Source organism: Ochotona curzoniae, unplaced genomic scaffold, assembly GCF_017591425.1.
Source record: "Ochotona curzoniae isolate NIBS_2020 unplaced genomic scaffold, NIBS_Ocur_1.0 contig_3498, whole genome shotgun sequence".
In the NCBI taxonomy this organism is placed as follows: Eukaryota; Metazoa; Chordata; class Mammalia; order Lagomorpha; family Ochotonidae; genus Ochotona; species Ochotona curzoniae.
In genome coordinates, this window is record NW_024465885.1 from 17779262 (window position 1) to 17799900 (window position 20639).

Consider the following 20639-nt stretch of genomic DNA (forward strand, 5'->3'; position numbering starts at 1 on the left):
AATAGCCGGTGCTGCACCGATCCGAATAGGATCCAGGAACTTCCTCCAGGTTTCCCATGCGGGTGCAGGGTCCCAAAGCTTTGGGCTGTCCTTGACTGCTTTCCCAGGCCACAAGTGGGGAGCTGGATGGAAAGTGGAGCTGCTGGAATTAGAACCAGCACCCATATGAGATCCTGGCGCGTTCAAGGCGAGGACTTTAGCCTCTAGGCCACTGCGCTGGACTCTTGTCTTCTTTTTCAAATATACTTGTACATTTAAATTTTTTTTTCTTTTTTAGATTTACTCACTTTTATTGGAATCAGATTTACACAGAAGAGAGTCTGAGTGAAAAATTTCCGTGCATTGCTTCACTAACCAAGTGGGCAAAACCACAAAACCAGGATGGGAAATAGAGGAACAAGAACATGAACCAGTGCCCATATGTGATCCTCGTGCTTGCAAGGCAAGGATTTAACTGGTAGGCTATAGCATCAGGCCCATCCATTATTGTTTTCATTTGGTTATTGTTAGCACTTAGATAGGTTCTGAACTCATGTATCAAGCTCCAGTCATTGATACAGAATAACACTTTGTGTAGTCACAATTAATAAAAGGTGATTTCAACAAGTGATTTCTGAAAATTCATAATAATCCAAATGCAACAAATGTATTCTCTCTTATGGAGTGTGGAAAACTTCAGGCAGCAGAGGACACATTTAGGAGAAGGAAACAGGCAATAATTCAGCATTGTTATTTAAGTATGAGGAGGTTCTATTCTATTCTATTCTGTTTCCTTATCCTATTGGAAGGGAACCTGAAATTACAACCTGGTAACTTAGTTGTATATGCAAAGTGGATCCTGTGGTTATGATCAGCAATGTCATATGCTTAATTGTGAAAAATCCTCACAATTGTCTGTCCATATCCTTTTTTTTCAGCCATGCAGTGTTACAACTGATCTGTATGGCATTTTGAATTTCTAAAGATAAAGAATGTAACACATTAATTTCACCTTATGTAATTTATTCCACTTTACAGGTGGACAGTGGTCAATGGGAGGTCTTCTTGGAGTCTGTGCATCATCTGAATAACGGTGTGATGACAGAAATACCATACATTTGTTAATAACAAGTCCTAGCCTTTTGAACTTCAACTAAAATCGATAACATATGTTTGTACCTAGTTCTGAGAAGACGCTGTGCCCCAGGTTTCTGCCAGCTTTAAGATCAGAGACTCTTTCACAATCTCTTATTTAAGATCACTAGGCTTAAAATTATTTTTGGTTCAATTCAAATACAGGAAAATAGTTGTATTTGAGCAAAAACAAAACAAAGAAAAAGAAGTTACTTTCAACAATGTTCTTCCATATTAGCTGGTAGAATCTTACACCAATAAGAATTTGTATTAAAGCTGCATGAGTCTTTGACCATGTGATGTATTCTGATGTGACATAACTTCATTTTTAATGTATCTGGAACTAGGAATGTAACACTGCTATTTCTATGTTCTAAGTGCACAAGTGCCCTTGTGCAGGGTTTGATCTGCATGAGATCTTCTGACAGTTCAGGGTGGATCACCTTTGGAACGCATATCTATAGCTTTTAAATTGGATAGTAATTTACCTGTTACTTTTCTTTAAAAGCAAGTAAATCACTAAAATACAGTCTCTGAACACCTTCAGTCGTTGTGTTTGTGTAGATGTGTGAGTGTGCGGTTTTTTAACTTCGCACACAGAATATTTTAAAAGTAAATAGCCCTGATAGCAAAGGATATGATACAATAATGCCTGGAGACACAATTATTGTGTTAACTATTGAAATACAACTTCTAAATTGAGTTCTAAATAATTTCTGTTTTGTCTCAGATGTTAGAGTGCCAGACGTAAAGCTTTTAAATATGCTAAAAAGCTCAAACATCAAATTCTACGTCTAGTTTTTCTTTATATAAATATATAATATTTGATATTGCCAGGATTTATGTAGTCAGATTTGGCAGTTTTTCACATGCCAATTTCACAAGGGATTTATATTAAATATAGAACTTGTTAGCCTAAGAATACAATGGCTCTAATAAATACTAAAATGTTATTTATCAGAATTGAAAAAGATCTTAATGCATAATGTCTATAATTTTTAAAAGGTCATTTGTGTGTCTTATACACGAATTATTTTATGGATTTCCTTGATTGCCACGATAGATATTAAATTATGTAATTATGAATTCTAAAGAAATTCAACACAAATTTTATGCTTCCGTGTTATGCATCATTCTGTGAAAGCAGTTATAGAAAATTACAAATTATAATGTTGCTTTCAATAACTAATAGTACTAGAAACCAAAAAATGTTGACTTTTGGAGTTGGAAGCTCTTTAGTTGATGGTGACTTTTGCTTTTCTTGTTTGTACATGTTGGCTAATTTAGGTAATGATTCTCTTTGTTCCACAGTGGAATCAGTTTATCACTACTCCCCAAGTAATTCAAGCAGTCACACTCCTTTAAAACGTACACTTAATTCAACCAATTAAATATTGAAGAAAGATCGATTAAGCAAAACCTCCCTCCCTCCCCGTGTTGCTTCCTTTACTTTCTTCCTTCTGTTTTCATCCTCCACATCCCTCCACCATTTTTTCCTTTTTCTTTCCCATAGCCTTCGATGAGCAAGCAGTTGTTATGCTTGCTATGATTCATTTTAGTCATTGCCCATTAAATAGCAAGGATTAGTGTCCTCTTTGATTACATTTTGTTGTAGGTATAGAGGATATGTATGATTTACAGAAACACTGGATGCTTGAGGGATGCCTTGCTACAAATTGTTCTATTGCTATGTCCAGCACTTTCTGGCAAGATCAGATACTTGTTCTTTACACTTGCTGTTTGCTCAAATATAAAATAATCATTCATAATTGACATGGAAGTAGTAAAATAAAATTAATCACATAGCACATTGTTAGGCACATTAAGGCACTCAGTAAATGGAGAATTGAGAGTGAAAGGATGGCTGTGTAGGTACAAATGCGTTTACTCAGAGACCCTCATGTTTTGAAGGAAAATAACTTGTTGAAAGTGTCTTGCATGATATTAAAGAGCTGACTCACAATCAAGACATAGTGAGCTACAGACATGTGGCCTTCCAGTTGACACACTGGTTAAAATGCTTATTTGCAAACTTTGGCTTCTGCATCCAGCTTACTGCAAACAACAACCCTCAATGTCTATACATGATGGCTCCAGGATTTGGGTATGTGACACCCAGATGGGAAATCTGCACTGAGTTTCCATTTCCTAGCTCCTAACTTTAGCTCAGGCTAACACCAAATGCTGTAGGAATCTAGTATGTGAATCAGTATTTGAGAGCTCTCTATGTCTCTCCTTTCAGATTCATTCATTCATTCATTAAATACAGTCCCATTGATATGTAATGTATTGTATGCCTGAAAACAGCATGATTTTGCCTTGAAGAAGCAAGATCAATACATTCAGTTCCAGTGACTACTACTACTGGTAATTTACATGCTTCTTAGAATTAAGGATGAAGGAATGAGACATGGAAGACAGCAAGAAGGAGCAAGAGGAGGTAGAGAAGGGAAGGAGAAGGGAAGAGGAAAGAAAAACTCATCAGACTCAGTATGGGCTTACAATATATACTTAATTTGTTCCACATTAAGTTCTCAATCTCATTAACTATAGATATGAAAAGTCAAAAAGAAATCAAAATATTTTTCAGTTATATCATGCTTTTGTGAGGAATGAAATGCTGCTTTAATCCCATTAAACTAAGAGTACGAATTAATAGCATTTGGAAAGTTTTCTATTTAACATTTGTAAAAACATTGTGAAAAACATAAAGAATAATGTCTATTGATAGCCATTGAGTTTGTGAACGTAATGCCAATGAGTTATCCCTACAAGAGATGCCAAATTCCATGCCATATGTCATCCTTCACTCATAGGGTTTTGCTGCCAATTTTGCTTATTATTTATCCATTGCTCAGAATGGGGGAGGAGGTTATAATCTCAAAGCATTCTCAAGAGGCTTTCACTGGGATTGGAGCCAAAAATCACAGATCTGCCTCTCGAGATCCCTCCTAAGCCTGGATGGAGAAACCATCTTGGAAAGAAGTGCAGATCTTTGTCCCAGGCTGTTTGCCAGAGCTTTCGCAGTGCAATCAAAAATTCCCTTGGGATCCTTGATCTGAACCATTTGGAATCCACAGAGACCCCAGAATAGGCCTGGGGTCTACTGCCATCTTGGTCTTCATACTCACATATATTCCCAAGGTGCTGATAATTTTTGTAAAGATACAAAAGCAGGTAGGTTTAAGGTTTCAAAGCTTAAATAGTTAGCTAACTGGGGATTCATGTCAAAATTGAGTCATTGTTTTTGCCTTGTTAGTTGACATAAAAGAAAATTATTCACAATTCTCTGTACCTTTCTTAAAATCAGTATATCTGTAAATAGTTCAATGTCTAGCTTCTACTTTTAAAAATGTAGAACATTTTTAAGATATATAATAGTACTTCTGCTTTTTTTAGATCTCGAATAGCACTGCCAACATACTGTCTGAATATCTTGACAAAAATATAAAATAAAATAAAACACAAGTTAACCCTAAACTGATGTTTTTACTGGAACAGAAAACAATTATTATTTTTTTTTAAATTAAAATTCTGGAAACATTGGATTTTGCTTCAGATACAACTTGTCAACATATGCAAAACAGCTCGTACAACTACTTACTCTTAGTTACGACTCCTTCCAGTCGAATGATGTTGGGATGGTCAAATTGTCCCATTATGCTTGCTTCTCCCAAGAAGTCTCTCCTCTGCTTTTCTGTGTAACCCACTTTCAGCGTCTTGATGGCCACTGAAATTTCCTTTTTTGAAGGAAGTTTTAACCGACCACTGCACACCTCTCCAAATTCCCCTGTTAGAATGCAGAACAGCAACACAATGTAAGGCTTTATAATAATAATAATAATAATAATAATAATAAAATTTACCTGCTAGAAAGCACCTTTTTTTCCTTCAAATTATTTCACTTATTAATGCATTTGACTCACAAAATTTACAGCTGTAGATCTACAAATCACTTTAGAAGAGGATGCTCACTAGGAAACTCCAGGACATTCATATCTTGGAGGAAAATGCCCCCCATATATTTTAAAATACTGTCCAATGAATAATGCAATGTGAAAAAAAGAATAAAATTGAAAACTGCATCTAGTGTAATTTTTATCCCTACTTCTCTTAGCTACCATAACCTCAAGGCAGTCAACAGGCCAGCACAGATTTTATGGACTGATATTTAGATAAATACTGAATGTTTCAAACTAATTTTGTTTTTACTGAAAAAGGTCAATTTGACCATACTCTTAGGCTCTCTGAAAATGAGAATAAAAGCATCTGCCATGAATTGATTTTGCTGGGATTTTGGTGTGTTGCATTATTGACACACTAGTTATAAATTTCTCTCAGCTTCTGGGAGAACAATGATAACATGACAGTATCAAATGAAATACAACCTGTTGTATAATCTATTATATAGAATATTTTGTTGGACATGATGTTTACAGTGGAAATTGTCTAAAATGCACAGACTTTGTTGAATACAAGAGTGTTGTTAACTTTCAACAATGTAATCTATCTTCAGCATGCAGTGCTGTGGAAAATATTTGCTCATCACTGTTACATGAAGTGTCCTCTGAACACAGATCCTTTACATTCATGTCTCTGTCCTCAGAAAAGCCACAACTGCTCACCAACTGAATAGATCTTGTGCTCAGATAAACTCCTAATATTATATGGATTACTACATCTATTTTTATTGCTCTAAAAAAGGTTTTTAATGTCAAATGAAAGACTTTCTGCTCTGAAATATTCTAAGATTAACCACATGGTTCATTTTCTTTTTTCTTGAAATAGACAGTATTCTTGTTTCAGTCTTGTCACTGAAGGTGTTATTTTCATTTAATTTTGAAAATTTTCTTTTTACTGTTGAGATACAGACAGAAAGACAGGAAAATATGTTTCCATCCAATGGCTCAGTAAGTTCTTGCAGTAACAGCTGTGGGCTTGGCCACACTGACTCTATGGTCCCAGAATTAAACCCATACATTTCACATAGGTGACAGGAACTCAAGTGCTTGAGCCATCAGCTCTGCCTCCAAGGTGTACATAAATCAGAATCTAAAATTAAGATCAGATCCAGGACCCAGTGCCAAGGGTCACAGTGATACAGAAGCTCAGAGCTGCAACTTGAATGCTGTTCCAAAACTGCCTGAGCATTTAGCTCATGTTCTGAATTTCAATCAGAGAGATATGAGATGTTTCCTCTCCATTTTTGTATCTATGTGAGTGACAACACCCACAAAAATAGCAAGCTGTCCATTCAATTGATAAATTATGTGGCTACAACTATGTTGTTTCTCTCCAGGAAGGTCTAGCCTCTGCCAACTTTGACCCACTTCCAAGAAACTGCCGCTGCTTCAAAGTAATGGCTTATTCTGTGCCTTGGCAATATCACTTGAAATATAATAAAAGGCACTGAAAGAAAAGATACAATAATAAACAGGACAGAGTTCTTTTTTCTTTTGAGGAACAGTAGGTAAGAGAGCAACATCCATAGATTCTGTTGCTTGTAATTTTTAGGAATCATTGGAAAGGCGGAGTTTACCAAGAGAGAGAAAGATGTTCCATCTGCTGATTGACTCCCAAAATGGCCACAAAGCTGGAATTGAGCTGATCTGAAGCAGTACCCAAAGCTTAAGGCCATCCTCAACTGTTTTCCTAAGCCACTAGCAGGAAGCTGAATGGGAAGTGTAGCTGCCAGGACGTGAACCAGTTACCATATGGGATCCTGATGCTTATAGACAGATTAGCCAATTGAGCTATCATGACCGCTCCCTCTGTTTTTGAATAGTGACTTCATTGCCATATCTCTGTATGTATTATAGCCATTCTTGTGTTGAGTCTCAGTGTGTAAAGTACTGATATTTTGTACACAATTGAAACTTTATTATAAATATGTACCTGCTTTCAATGCTTACTACATAAGTGTTTGCTGTTGAATTTTTCCTGGACTAATAATTAATACAAGGAAATATTTAGACAAAGTTTTAACACGAATAAATTAACCATACATCAATTCAAGAAAGGATTAAAATGGGCTACTTCTTGCTATGTAAAATAGCTGCTCAACATAGTTCTGATTATATTTACGTAAAAAGTAACACTTTGATTACTTGATGTTATTAGTTCTTTGGATTCAAATGGATTGCAAAAGTGAAAAATCAAACATTTCCATTACTGGACTTGTTTAAAGCAAGAAACACTTTTATCCCGTTACAGCAGTTTAGCGAAATAGGGTTTGTGATACATAATCAGCGTGTCCAAGAGAAGATTGAGCTGTTGTGTGCTGCCTCTGAAATGTAATAAATGAAAGGCAGCCATAATGCGTGGGTCTGTAAGTCTGGCACCTTAGAAAACACTGCATTCCATTAAATACTCACGGCTTGCCTTTGATCATGAAATTAGAAAATGCCACTTTCCTCGAGAATGTACATAGGGCTCAGGAATTAAGCAATATCATGTAACATTCTTTGCTCTGACAGGCATTTGAGGTCAGCATGGGGGTTATGCCTGTGTGGTGCTTACCTGCTCCAACAACTTTGTCAATGGATATGCAGGTGGCATCCAATTCCTTAGCAAACTCATGCACAGCTTGGGTAGGGTCTTCATAAGTATGTGGATCCACGTAAGTTCTGAGACCTGGAAGTTTTACTGTTTCAGAAAAGAAAGAAAGGCAACATTGTAGTTGTTAGAATGATTTTAATGAGCAAATTTTGTAATAATATTGGTTTAAATTTTTATTACTAAAAGAAGGATCTTTTGTTTATTTTGTAATATCACAGAAACACAGATATTGACCAAGTGTGAAAAGTTTTACAAAAAGGAGCCCCTCTGTGATGAAAAAAGTTAAAGAATCACTATATTGAATTTTTTTTTCTTTCTGCAAAAAGATTAGAACAAAAATAGGCATTTCAGGAACGAGATCTTAGAAAAGGTAGCACTGAATGAGCTGAGAAATTACTACCAATAGTGCTAATGAATGAATCCTCATTGCCCTATTAATAATTTATGTTCCTAATGATACTATAATAATCAAATATCAACTAAGTGAAGTATATGACCATAAAACATTTGCACAACTTTGTGAAAGCAGCTATGCCTTCAAGGAATAAAAGGAAGTAAGTGCCATGTCTTCTGTTCTGCATCATGCTGTTCTTATGAATAGTGACAATCAACATCACCTTTTCCAATACTGCTCTGTAGGTGTTCTTCATACTACATGGGTCACCATCATACAGCATCAATCAACTCAAATCATATAACTGAAAGCAATGTAACTACATTCTATTTGTTCAATAATAATGCTAAGGAGTTAAAGTCTAAGTATATATTATATAGTCAATATAATATAAATATCCTACATAATTTATTGCCAACTTTTTTTAAGAATAAAGAAATTTGTTATATTCATTAAATAGAATATTAAAGACTAGTGCTGTGGAATAATTTAAATTTGATGCAGAATCACTTGGAAAAATAACACATTAGGACCATTTGGATGTCAATAATCTTTCTCTTAGAAAAAACTAACAAACAGGGAGTATGGTGCTTGTTAAAGTACAGAAACATGGTCAGGTATTGAAGAAAATTGCAAGATAACTCCTGCACATTTTCTACTAATATTATCGCCTTTGCCTTTAATTATGGTAACATTGTTGACATTTGTTAATACGAACTAATTTGACAAACATTTTAACTCATCAATCTAAATTATTTGACTATTATTTAATTTTCTGTAACAAATAGAAACAGACATTATCTGTTCAATGACAATTCACGAAGGAAGAAATGCTGTGTAGCAAATGGAAATTTCCTTTTTTTAAAAAGTTTTATTTATTTTTATTGGAAAGTCAGATTTAGAGAGGAGACAAAGAAAAATCTTCCATCCTTTGGTTCAATCCCCAGGTAGCCGCAAGAGTTGGAGTTGAGCTGATCCAAAGCCAAGAGCTTCTTCCAGGTCTCCCATATTGATGCAAGATACCAAGGACTTGGGCCTTTCTCTAGTGTTTTCCCAGGCCACAGGCAGGAAGCTGGGTGTGAAATAAAGTGGCTCTTGAAATATGCAAGGCGAAGACTTAGGTTACTAGGCTACCATGCCCAGCCAAGAAATTATTATTATTATTATTATTATTATCATTACTACTATTTTAAGATTTTACTAGAAGGTGCAGCATAATAGGCTAGTGGCTAAATCCTCGCCTTGTATAGGAGGGGATCATGTATGAGCAATGGTCCATATCCTGGCTGTTCTACTTCCCGTCAAGCTCCTGGTTTGTGGCCTAGGAAAGCAGAAGATGGGCCCTTGTGACCCTGTACTGCATGGTACAGGTGGTAGAAGTTCTTGGCTCCTGGCTTCAGATCAGTTCAGTTCAGTTCCAGCTATCACAGCAACTTGGAGCATGAATCCATGACAGAAGATCTTGTCTCTCCTTCTCTCTGTAATCTACTTTCCCAATTAAAATATATATATATGTGTGTGTGTGTGTGTACTTAATATATAGAAATACATATATATATAGAAATACATGTGTGTAAATAAATCTAAAAAAAAATAAAACGGATTTTACGAGGAAGGTAGATTTACAGAGAGAAGGAGAGATCAAGATCTTCCATTCTCTGGTTCACTTCTCAAATAGCTGGAATGACTAGAGATGAGTTGATCTGAAACCAGGAGCCAGGAATTTCTTTAAATAGAAGGTTTATATTAACCAAACAGGCCTTTGAGTTAATTTTGAAGGTTCTATTAAACAGGTGTAGAGACAGCAGATGAAGCCGGTCAGTTCAATGGCCTTAGGCTGAGGTTTCTAAGATATCAGTGTCTCTGGGACAACAACCAGTTTGTTGAGCTGTCAGACAAATCCATACATGTTATGATTATATTGCATCATCATTTGTGTTCCTGTGAAGTTTGCATGGGTTTTTAAGTGACACGAGAAAATGGCAGAAAAATAAATGAGCTATAAATAAAGCAATGGATAGGAGGGATACAATAAAGTATCAATCAACTGAATTAGTTGTCATATAATGACAAAGTCCATTGTCTTTGTCTAGTCCCTGAAAATGCACTAGCTATAGCATCCTGTGAACGGAGGACATAGAAGAAAGTTAACACCCCACCCCCGCTTTCTTCCTGGTGCTGATGCTGCTGCTGTGGAAGCAGCTGCTCTCCAACCCGAGACAGAGTGTGGAGCATTTACATGGAAGTCACTACCTGACAAGTCAGTACTCTCCAAGTGTAGAAACTCACACTGCATTTGCATCCACAGACTTGGAGTGGGAGTGCTTCTATAATAGATAGCTTAGTAAAGAAAATAAGGTAAGTCTCAGGTAGAGAAAGCTTTTGAAAACTTTTTCTTTATGTGTCTGTTATGCAGATACTGCCTAATAAGTAGTAGGGATTACTAACAATTAGTATTTTAAGTGTTAAAAGTATTTACATACACTTATTAATTTCATGTATGTTTCAGAGCTAAAACATTTTATTCTTAAAATAAGAAACAGTTTAAACAAACTATCACATTGTTCTTCTTAAAGAATAAGACATGTTACATAAGTTATTTTTTGTTGATGGGATTTTTCCAGTTTGGTTTGCCTCTACTTTGTAAGATACAAAATCTTGCATTCCTTCTTGATGGAGAAAGATGACATCTCAAATATAAAGTAAAACTAAATACTTTTTGGTAAATGTCATGTAAATATTTATCTTGCTCAACTTAGTGAAAACTAATTTTGAGGTGATTTGCCGGCATCAAAATCAACACATTATTAAGAGAGCTGTCAACAATAATGTCATCTGCATTTTAAGGAAGACATGGCTTTTTCCAAACCTTGAAAGTCTGCTTCACAGTTTTTCTTCAATACTAGTGAGATTTAAAGAATATCATGTTTTGCTAAGTAATTTGAAAATTCAACAATTGTTCCCAAATAAAGACAATTATATTTATTGATATGAACTAAGAGAAAGTCATGCTTCACCATCTATTATCACATTTTAGGAAAAAGTAAAATCTAAGCGCACACAAATGCCAAGTCTGTTCACTCTGGGAGTTTTGGCTGCAAATGCTTAACTGGTGACCCCAGAGGTTCCAGGAATCAGGTGATCCAGGCTGCAAGGCACATAAGCCCTTCACACCAATAATTCCGGGCAACATACAGAGTAAGTGGGTTCTGTCATGGAAACCAGATAATAAACACATGCACATGTGTTAAGCTGCACTACTTTACAGCTCATTCTGTGCAAACACAATAATTTACATTTCCATTTTACCAGCACGAGTTGCCCTAAGGATAACAAAAAAAGTAAAAAGGGGCAGCCAAATAGGGCAAGGGGACAGGATCTTAGGAGGTGAAACACATTTCTTTCCTTTTGAAGGAATATTATGGGATTTGTAACAAGACTGGAGGGGATAGATCATAGCTGGAGCTTTTTAAAGTAATACCAAATAAACGGTCTGAAATAAACCAGCTGTAGTATTAAGAGGCAGAAAGTTTATGAGATGCATGTAAGTTACTTTATGTGCTTGCAACTAGGATAAAAAGCATGTCACTTTTGTTTGTTTGTCATAAGAATATTGTGCATATGAAAAAAATTAGGATTTCAACAATCTTTACCAGAAATGAACAGAAAAATAGACCATAATAGATGGTAGTGATACTATGAACTGGCACATAGAAATATTTCAAAGCTCAGAATTTGAAAAAAGAATAACTTACATTTTATAAAAAGAATCAAATCAGTATGGTCTTGCTCTAAATAAATTGTTTATATCAACTGTCTAACTCAAATGAAAAACAACGAAATCCACAAGAATGTAATTGGTCTGACTAATGTATGCATGATGTTTGCAATCTGATGTTTAATGAGCATATGAAAAAGGAAACAGAAAAGTTCTGTAATGTTTTATACACTGTTTAAAGACTTACAAGTGATAGCTTAACTGTGTCAATGGTATTGAGCTGATACTAGGAAGCCAGAATTTTATGTTTTTGTGTGTGAATTATGCCATAATGATAGCAATGATTGAAACAAAATGAATAATAATTCTGCCAACTGTTGCACTGTTTTATTGGCACAGTAGTACATATTTTGCAGGTCTTTTTTTCATAGTACCATTTTTTGTTAGAATTAACAAAAATAATTTTCACATGCAAATATAACTACAAAGACACAATAGATTATAGATTTTTAAATACTTTTTGTAATTAGCCATAAAATGTACATATATTTATGGGGTTTCAATTCTCATGTATATTATTTAGCAGTAAAAACAAGGTAAGCATATCTATTTCCTCAAAAAATCATTTCTTTGTGTTGTAAACATTGAAGATGTTCTTTTGTAACTGTTTTGAAGTGTGTATACATAATTAGTATAAAGTCAACCCACTGTGCAATAGACCACCAGCATTTCTCTCTCTTCTCAAACTGTAGCTTAGTACCATTGATCAAATTTTGGTTTGAAAATTATTTTAGAAGGAAATAGTGAAAGCCAAAGACCATAATGTTCACAAAACTATATCAGTTACACTGAGATTGTATGTTAAAATGAGTGTAGTTTTGGTCCCAGTTTCCTTGAAAACACATCACACTGATTGGTAATTGCCACACTAAGTGGAGCTGGAGTTCCAAAAAGTGAAACACCTGGAATGATTTGTTTCATCAGAGGGGAAAGCGAGTTATTTTTTTTTTTAGATGTAAGCACATTGTTTTGTACAAGTGTATTTCTCTCAGAAAATATTATAAGAGGCTATATCAGTTGGCATTAAAATGTGGAGGAAAGTACTGGCTGCGTTACTAGCTGGATATCATGTAACTTCTAAATAAACAGTTTATTCTAAAGGCTCTTTCCTAGTAGGTTGACAAAATAGAGTAAGGCATTTTGTATAAACAATGTTTGTTTATATTTACTTGGCAGTTAGGAAGAGAAAAGTCTCCAATTTAGATTTGAGAAAGGGACTACTAATAAGGAAATTGAAGATTGCATTTCAGCTATGCAGCGCTGACTTCAGTTCCTACTACCCATCGTGCAAATTATTTGAACAGAAACCATTAGAGCTTAAGTATGCTGAAACGTAGCCATGCGAAAATTGCTTTCTTTAAAGCCATGCATGCCCTTCTTCTAGCATTAATTCAATTTACTCATTTTTTTGATAAAACTATTTTAGTATTCTCTTTGTTGAGGGAAGTTATCCAGTTATAAATTAACAACCGCTAGTTCTATGGCAAAACAAAAACAAGAAACCACTTGTTCAAATGGCAAGTCAAAACAAGAAAGCCAGCTGAGAAACTTACAATGCCCATTCCCAAAATGAAGCCTCTTCTCCTCTGTCCCATGTTTTGACTTGTTGTAGCCACAGAACCTAGAAGGGAGTCAATGGAAGAAGCACAGGGGAACACATTTCAACTGATCATCAATGGTCAGAACAAATGAACCACCAGAACGAAAAATTATCCTCAATACATCAAATGCTTTAGTGAAAGTTTAACACTTCAGATCTAAAGCTTGCATGGAAAGTATTTTTTTTTTTTCTGGATACCCTAGAGCAACCTAATGAGGAGATTCGTACTTGCCACCCCGCTGTGCACACATAGCCAGTTCAGTTTTTTACAATGGCCTAAGAATGTGTTTATAGTATTTTTAACAACTACTGTTAGAATGAATGAATGAAGGGTAAAGCCTCTGTTGGTAATGATGGATGCTGTGTAGTGTTACCGGTGTTCTGGGTGAGAAAGTGTCAAGGAAACGTGGGGTAATTTGAAGAAAGAGGGGATAAACAGCAAAGAAAAAAGGTACAAAGTAGGAATGGTGTTAAAGAGAGAAGAGAACCGATATGTGCTGGAGAACAAAGACAGAAGTTTAGTAAAAGAAATCAAAGCCAAGGATGGAGAAAACAAGAAAGAGAAAAAGGAGTTAGTCTATGCAAGCAGATGTTTCTACTAACTTGTCTTTTATTGAGTGGTCTTTCACTTTAAATCACAATTAGGGATAGCAACAGGGAAGACATCAATGAAAGCAACTGTGAACTCACCTCCCAACCAGAACATAGATTACAACGGTGAGGAGAATAATTGCTACGGCTGCTGAAATGGCAATCATCACCACTTGGCTGTTTTCACCAGAGATGGAAAAAGCTGTAAGGTGGAAAAGACAAACATAAGAGAAGGACCTGCTTCTCCTTCTAGCCACCAATAACTACATGAAAGAGTTGACAGCTACGTTGTATGAATTCTGCTTTCACCTGAAATAGTTAACGTCTGAAATGTGATGGAACTGTTCTTCACTTAGAGTGAAAAATTGGTATTTTTACATAATTTGCTGGAAATTTTACTTTAGTAGTAAGTTTAAATAATTTTGTTTCCATAGTGTCAAACAGAGGCAAATTTGGGAAATACAGTTGAATGACTTTCTTTGTCATTAACGGACTAAAATCTGTTGCATAAACAAGAAGTTATCAAGACAATACAAAGAACCAGTAGAAATTATCCAGAATTGAAGCATTAAATTTTCTAGTTTAGCTTATTTTGCCTCTAATATTGAAACTGATCCCCAATAATTTTAACAATAACAACCAGCCTCCTCTCCATCTCCCTTAGCACAAGGTGCTCCGGCCTGATCTTTGTCAAAAGGAATTTACTATAATGAGAGAGGGGCACAACTGACCCTACCAGGTTCTAACACAAAGAGCCACCTACTTCTCTGCAGATCAGAACCTCGTTAGGAGGACTAGGAGACCAACTGGAGCAATTGCTTAACTGGTTAATCTTCTGCCTGTAAATGCCAGCATCCCATATGAGCACTGATTCATGTCCTGGCTGATACACTTCCAATCCAACTCCCTGCTCATGGCCTGAGAAATCAGTGAAGGCTGTCCTAAATCTTTGAAACCCTGTATCCCCATGGCAGACCTGGAAGAGGCTCCTCATGGCTCCAGATTAGCTCAGCTCTGGCTGATGTGGTCACTTGGGGAGTGAACCAGCAGAGGGGAGATTTTACTCTTGTTCTCTCTGTAAATCTGCCTTCCCAATGAAATAAATAAATACATATTAAAAAACCAAAAAGAATTTTGATGGGTAGGATTGTCTGGAGGCCTTCATCTAGGAGAATTCCTGGAGACAATGTAGCTACTACATTCATGAGACCAGCCGGACCAACTGGAGCTCACCTGACCATCACAAATTCCCTAAAGAACAGGCCATCACTGGTCAGTCAGAGGAAGGTCAAGAGCTCACCAATTAACCAGAAACTGGCTCAGACAACTCAGCCCTGAGTTCAGTCTATAAGAACCTTCATCTCTAACTTCTCTGAGAGCCTAGGAACTAAGCAATGTCTGTCTGGCTCCTTGCCCTGAACTTTGTAGTAACTATTTTCCTTCACCACTCGAACGTCATTGATTGACTTTCTATAAATCAGGCTAGCCAACCCACTTTGAAGGGTTCTACAACAATGCCTCCAACCAGTTTGGGCTGTTGTGCAGCAAAACATAAGTGTTTTTCAAAGAGCATGTCTTACAAACTTCAATAGATGTGGCAAAAAGAGCTCTTCCTATATTTCTGTCTTTGTAAACATTCCCTTTATTCATTTATTCATTCACCTAGGTAAGGAGTCATAAAATAGCTCAAGTCGCATTCTATCTGCCCTTACAATTTGTAGATTTTACGAACTTAGCTTACATATACATACATATATATATATATATATAAATTTTTATCTTTATTTATGTATTTGAGAAGCTAAGGAGTGAGGAGATGGAAGGGAAAAAAAAAGAGAGAGAAGGGATTCCATCCACGGTTCACACTTTAAATGCCACGCCCACCCACCCACAATGGATGGCCGAAGTCAGGAACAAGAATTCAGTCCAGATCTGTCACAAGAGTGACAAAAACTCAATCATTGGAACTGCTATGCTATGCATCGGCAAAAAGCTAGAATCAGTAGCCTGTATCAAGAATCTAATTTAAGCACTCTAATACGGGACAAGCATGTTATAACCAGGAGCTTAACCACTAATTCAAATAGTTGGGCTCTGTTACATTTTGAAGTGATTGTCAAAAGCACAAACTTTTGTGACATAGGTCAAATCTTTAAAATTCAAACACAGATTTTAGTGTCTATAATTAATTTTGTTTAAATTACAGCCACAACCATTCATTTTTTGCACTGTGACAGTTTTTATGCTAAAATTGACAACTTAAATAGCAGTAACATTATATGTTTATAAAATCTAAAATGTTCTATATCTGCTAAGTTATAGAAAGTTTACTGGCCCTTGACATAGATCAAAACTTCTGAAGCTTTAATGTTCTCACAAACCATTTATGAATCTTGTTGTAAAGTTATTTCTGTCTCAGTCAGTCCCGGGCCCTGCTCGATTGGAGAGTGGCACATTGAGTTTGCTCTAAATGAGGCTGGCAATGGTGATTTCAGGCTATGGCATATTTTAAGTTTCTACTTACTATTTTCCAGTTCACATAAACAGCAGAAAGGCAGAAATGAAGAGTGAGAAACAGTGATTTTTTTTTTTCTATCCCCTGGTTCTTTCCCTAACTTGCACAGCATGTAAGTCTGGGCCTAGCTAAAGCCAGGAGCCTAGGTCACATTCACAACAATCCTGTGTGTATGATAGGTCCATAATAATTACCTGAGCCTCAAAGGCTACTTCCTAGAATGTATATCAGCAGGAAGAGCTGGAACAAGGAACGAAGTCATGACCTGAAACCAGCTACCAAACTGTAGTGTGTGTGTGTGTGCGAGTGCGCGCGCGCGCGTGTTTGTGTGTGTGTGTGTGCAGGGGAATGGAATTGTGAGTTGGAGCTTGAGTTCCAGTAGACATCTATCCACTGCAGAATCCACTCAAGTTCACAGTATTCTACATAACAAGGATCTGGAGCAGATTATTCTACATCTGCTGATCATCGGACTTTTAAATATTCTAGTTTTTGCCTTTATTTCTTTCAGATAGTGTGATTAGAAAACTCAAACTGGCTTCTGTTGGCATGCCTTTTCTATCTGCATCTTTGCCACCTGAATACAGCTTATAAACCACAAAGCTGACCCTGTTGCTCCTATTTTTAAAGCCGCTTCATGACTGTTCATCACTTCAAGGAAGAAATGCAAATCCTGTAATGCCACTAAAGATCTGTTTGCTGTCTAAACCCTCAGACTCATCTGCTGGAGACACTACAGTATCCAATTCTAGACTTCCTAAAACACAAACAGTTCTTGGAACAGCCCCATTCGTCCACCTACTTTTGCCTGTGTCGCTATTGTGGCAAAGGCTGATTGGACACAAGGAAGTACGACCCAGAAGAGTAGAGAGGCATTGTTTGTGCGTCATTGCTTTTTCTTTGTATTAGTCATAATGATTTCTCTTCTAGAGAATTTCATACTGACCCTGCTTTTCAGGAACTTTGACTAATACATCCTCATCCATTGATTGAAGTTCTGCAAAACAACTTGTAAAACAGCTTAACCCAGCCTATCAAATCTGCTCGTAAACGTGCATCTGCTCTAACCCATGCTTTTCAGTTTGTATACTATGGTCGTTTATAACAATAACCCCTAAGTTTTAACTTCTCCAGCTAGTTCATTAACTAATCTCTAAAGGAAAAACTCACTGGAACTGGAAGGAGAAAAGTAAACTTACTGTTTCTTTTTTTTTTTTTTTTTGGTCCAAGATTTAATTTCCATTTGTCTAGGAAAATGCGAACCCCATCAGCTGTCTGAGGCAAATAACCAAACGTTGTTATTATTGCTACTGTTTTCAAATATTTAAATGAATCATACTAATGTTTTATGTATTTGTCTAACGATCTGATATCATATATGTCTAAAAATCAGTATCTAACACAGGTCTTAGAAAATGAGCTTGAATTGGCTACAATTAGACTGCTACTGCTATTGTTAGTCATCTCCCATTTTATCACAGCTTACATCTAGCTAGTGTTTATCACATCCTACATTACATTCTACTGCTGGCTTTTGTTTCTTAAATAAAGTGACTACAAGTGCATCCTTGTTATCCAGAAGGCCTGAAGACAATTTATTTTTTGTGTGAATGTATGCATGTGCCTGCGGATAGCAATTCTCCTTTGATTTGCAGAATTTCCATGGTTCAGTTGTGAAGTGGTGACTTCTGAGTCAGTGAAATCTTTATATTTTGCAGAAGTCAGAGCATGGTATTGTACACAGCATAAAAAACACGTCTAATATATTCATCCCTCCCTACGTTACTTTAAACAGTTTCCTTAAGTTTGTGGTCAAACTAGAATGTCTCCCTGACCTATAAACTTTGGCCATTACAATTTTTCCATATTGGTAACAATATAAGTTTATGTCAAGATAAAATATTTACAAAAAGAAGAAATAGGAACAGGGGAAAGTGGGGATGGTCCAGTTTCAATCAAGTACTAGCATGATCAGACCCTTGCCTAACATCTGATTCTAAAAAGTGTAAATTGCTGCTAGTCTTTCCAGTAGATTTTAGAGCTGAGAATTTAAGTTGTGGATAACTAATAATGATATATATTATTTTCACATTATTGTTAATATGGCACACTTCCTAGAGATATAATTAACTGATTTTCTATGGGGTAGATTGTCCCAATCATTAGACTCATTGTCTCCATAATAATTAACCAGTTTTGGAAATATCAGCAAATGTGTTTAAGTATGCCTAAGTGCCTGAATATATACAATTTACATGCAAACACATAAATATATATGTTATGAATGAAGGATCTTTGAAATATTCATGAAGATATATTATGAAAAGTTAGTGCATTTCAAATATTTTTCAGCAAAATAAATATTTCAATTTCATGTCCATAATTTTTTATATACTCTTGTCCATTTCAGTTTTCTAATTTTCCTTCTAACTAATTTTAAAGATATACCAGTTGTTTTACTAAGTTAAATTGTTTTGTCTTGGTTCTCATGGAAAGTTATTTTAAAGATATCTTGCTAATATTGAGCAAAGTTTAGCAATTATGTTAGATCAAATGGACAGGCTGTTCAAATCATGTGGCTGAAAGAAGTCATGAAACACATTTGAGAAAACGCTTATTACCAACTAATACGTGGCCACATATTTTAAGGATTAGTGTAAAATCAATGTCCTCATGATAGATAGGTTTGTTTGCTTGTTTTGTAGTTCATTGACTCATGCATTGAGTCTGAAATATCTAGATTGAAAAGGACCAGAATCATGTCACCGTGTCAAGTAATACACTCCAAATGTAATTTGTGACTAACAGAAGGCAGAAACATCAGTTTTACTTGTAGAAGTGAATAAAATGCAGGTACACACTATTACAAATTCACACAAGATACAATACTTCCCTATATATTGCTAAATTTCTCGATATATTTTTGGTATGCTACACTGGGTAAAACCTTAAAGACACTGAGTAACTTATCAGACACCGTTTGAACTAGTCCCCATACACTGAAATGAAATAAAACTTACAGTCTGGACTAGTTTCAAACTCAAACTTGCGGCTGTTGGTTCCATATCCAGCTGCTGTTCTGGCTCGAATTTGGAAGACATAAGTAGTATCAGGCTTGAGGCTACTGATGGTAACATTTGTGCCTCTTGCCCTCAAAATGGTATAACTTGTCTCTTGTTCCTGCTTTGAGGTAAGAAAAGAAATCATGTTAGCATCACATTGTCTCAGTGGTACCAAATGAGAAAGGAGAATCAAAGCCCACTTTTCCCCGATTTTAGTTCAGATAAATTGTTTCACTCCCTGGATAAAAATATAGGTATTGTAAAGATGAAAATATAGTACTTGCTATTTTGAATATAGTGACTTACTTTCTGCACATAAAGTTTCATTCCTATTAATGTATGAAAGTAAATAGGTTTTATGAAAGTCAAAGATGAGAGAAAAAGTCAACTCAGTTCTAAAAATAAAGAAGAAAAGAAGAAAAATCTCTACAAATCTCTATAAAGAAGCAAAATCTCTACAACTTGAATAGGAATATTCTGCAGAATCGGAATGAGAAACTATTACTAACGTTAAAATATTTATAATAAAATCTAAATATTATATGTGATTATAATTTTCTCAGCATAAGTACATTTGTTTTTTACCTAGTCTGAGGGACCACAGCTTAGTGGACACAAAAATCTTGCAAAGCATAGAAATATTTCCTCAGAATGCTCTGTTAGGAGATTTATACCTTCCATTGATGGTAAAGTCTCTGAGTTAAGTATGATTATTAAAAATCAAATTGACTCAGAATGATGTTTTTCCACTAAGATATAATAATTACAGACAGCTTTATAAGTTAAATAATATTTTATTTACTATATTAAATAATAAAAAATCCAATATACAATGCTTATGTATGTATATATGTGCACATATATACATATATATATACATTGCTTAAATATATATACATATATATATTGCTTAAATGAGTAACCCATTTATTAGAAAGAGTTTTGACTTAGTTCATCATCACTGAACTAAGTCAAAAAACCTAGATGCTGGGGAACTTAAATAATAAAAATTAAAATGTTTTAAAACA

The 20639-nt window shown here is 35.5% G+C and overlaps 1 protein-coding gene across 3 annotated transcripts in view; it reads right to left on the bottom strand.

The window, feature by feature from the left end:
* Positions 1 to 20639, bottom strand: part of EPHA3 (EPH receptor A3) — a 322548-nt gene that overhangs the window by 45930 nt on the left and 255979 nt on the right. For 2 of the 3 annotated variants that reach the window (XM_040980850.1, XM_040980852.1), the window contains exons 7-11: positions 19570 to 19732; positions 14134 to 14236; positions 13397 to 13464; positions 7633 to 7758; positions 4718 to 4903 (exon numbers count right to left, since the gene is read on the bottom strand). In XM_040980850.1, coding sequence (XP_040836784.1) covers positions 4718 to 4903; positions 7633 to 7758; positions 13397 to 13464; positions 14134 to 14236; positions 19570 to 19732 — 646 coding nt within the window. The remainder of the gene's footprint in view (positions 1 to 4717; positions 4904 to 7632; positions 7759 to 13396; positions 13465 to 14133; positions 14237 to 19569; positions 19733 to 20639) is intronic. The other variant, XM_040980851.1, reaches the window with a different exon arrangement.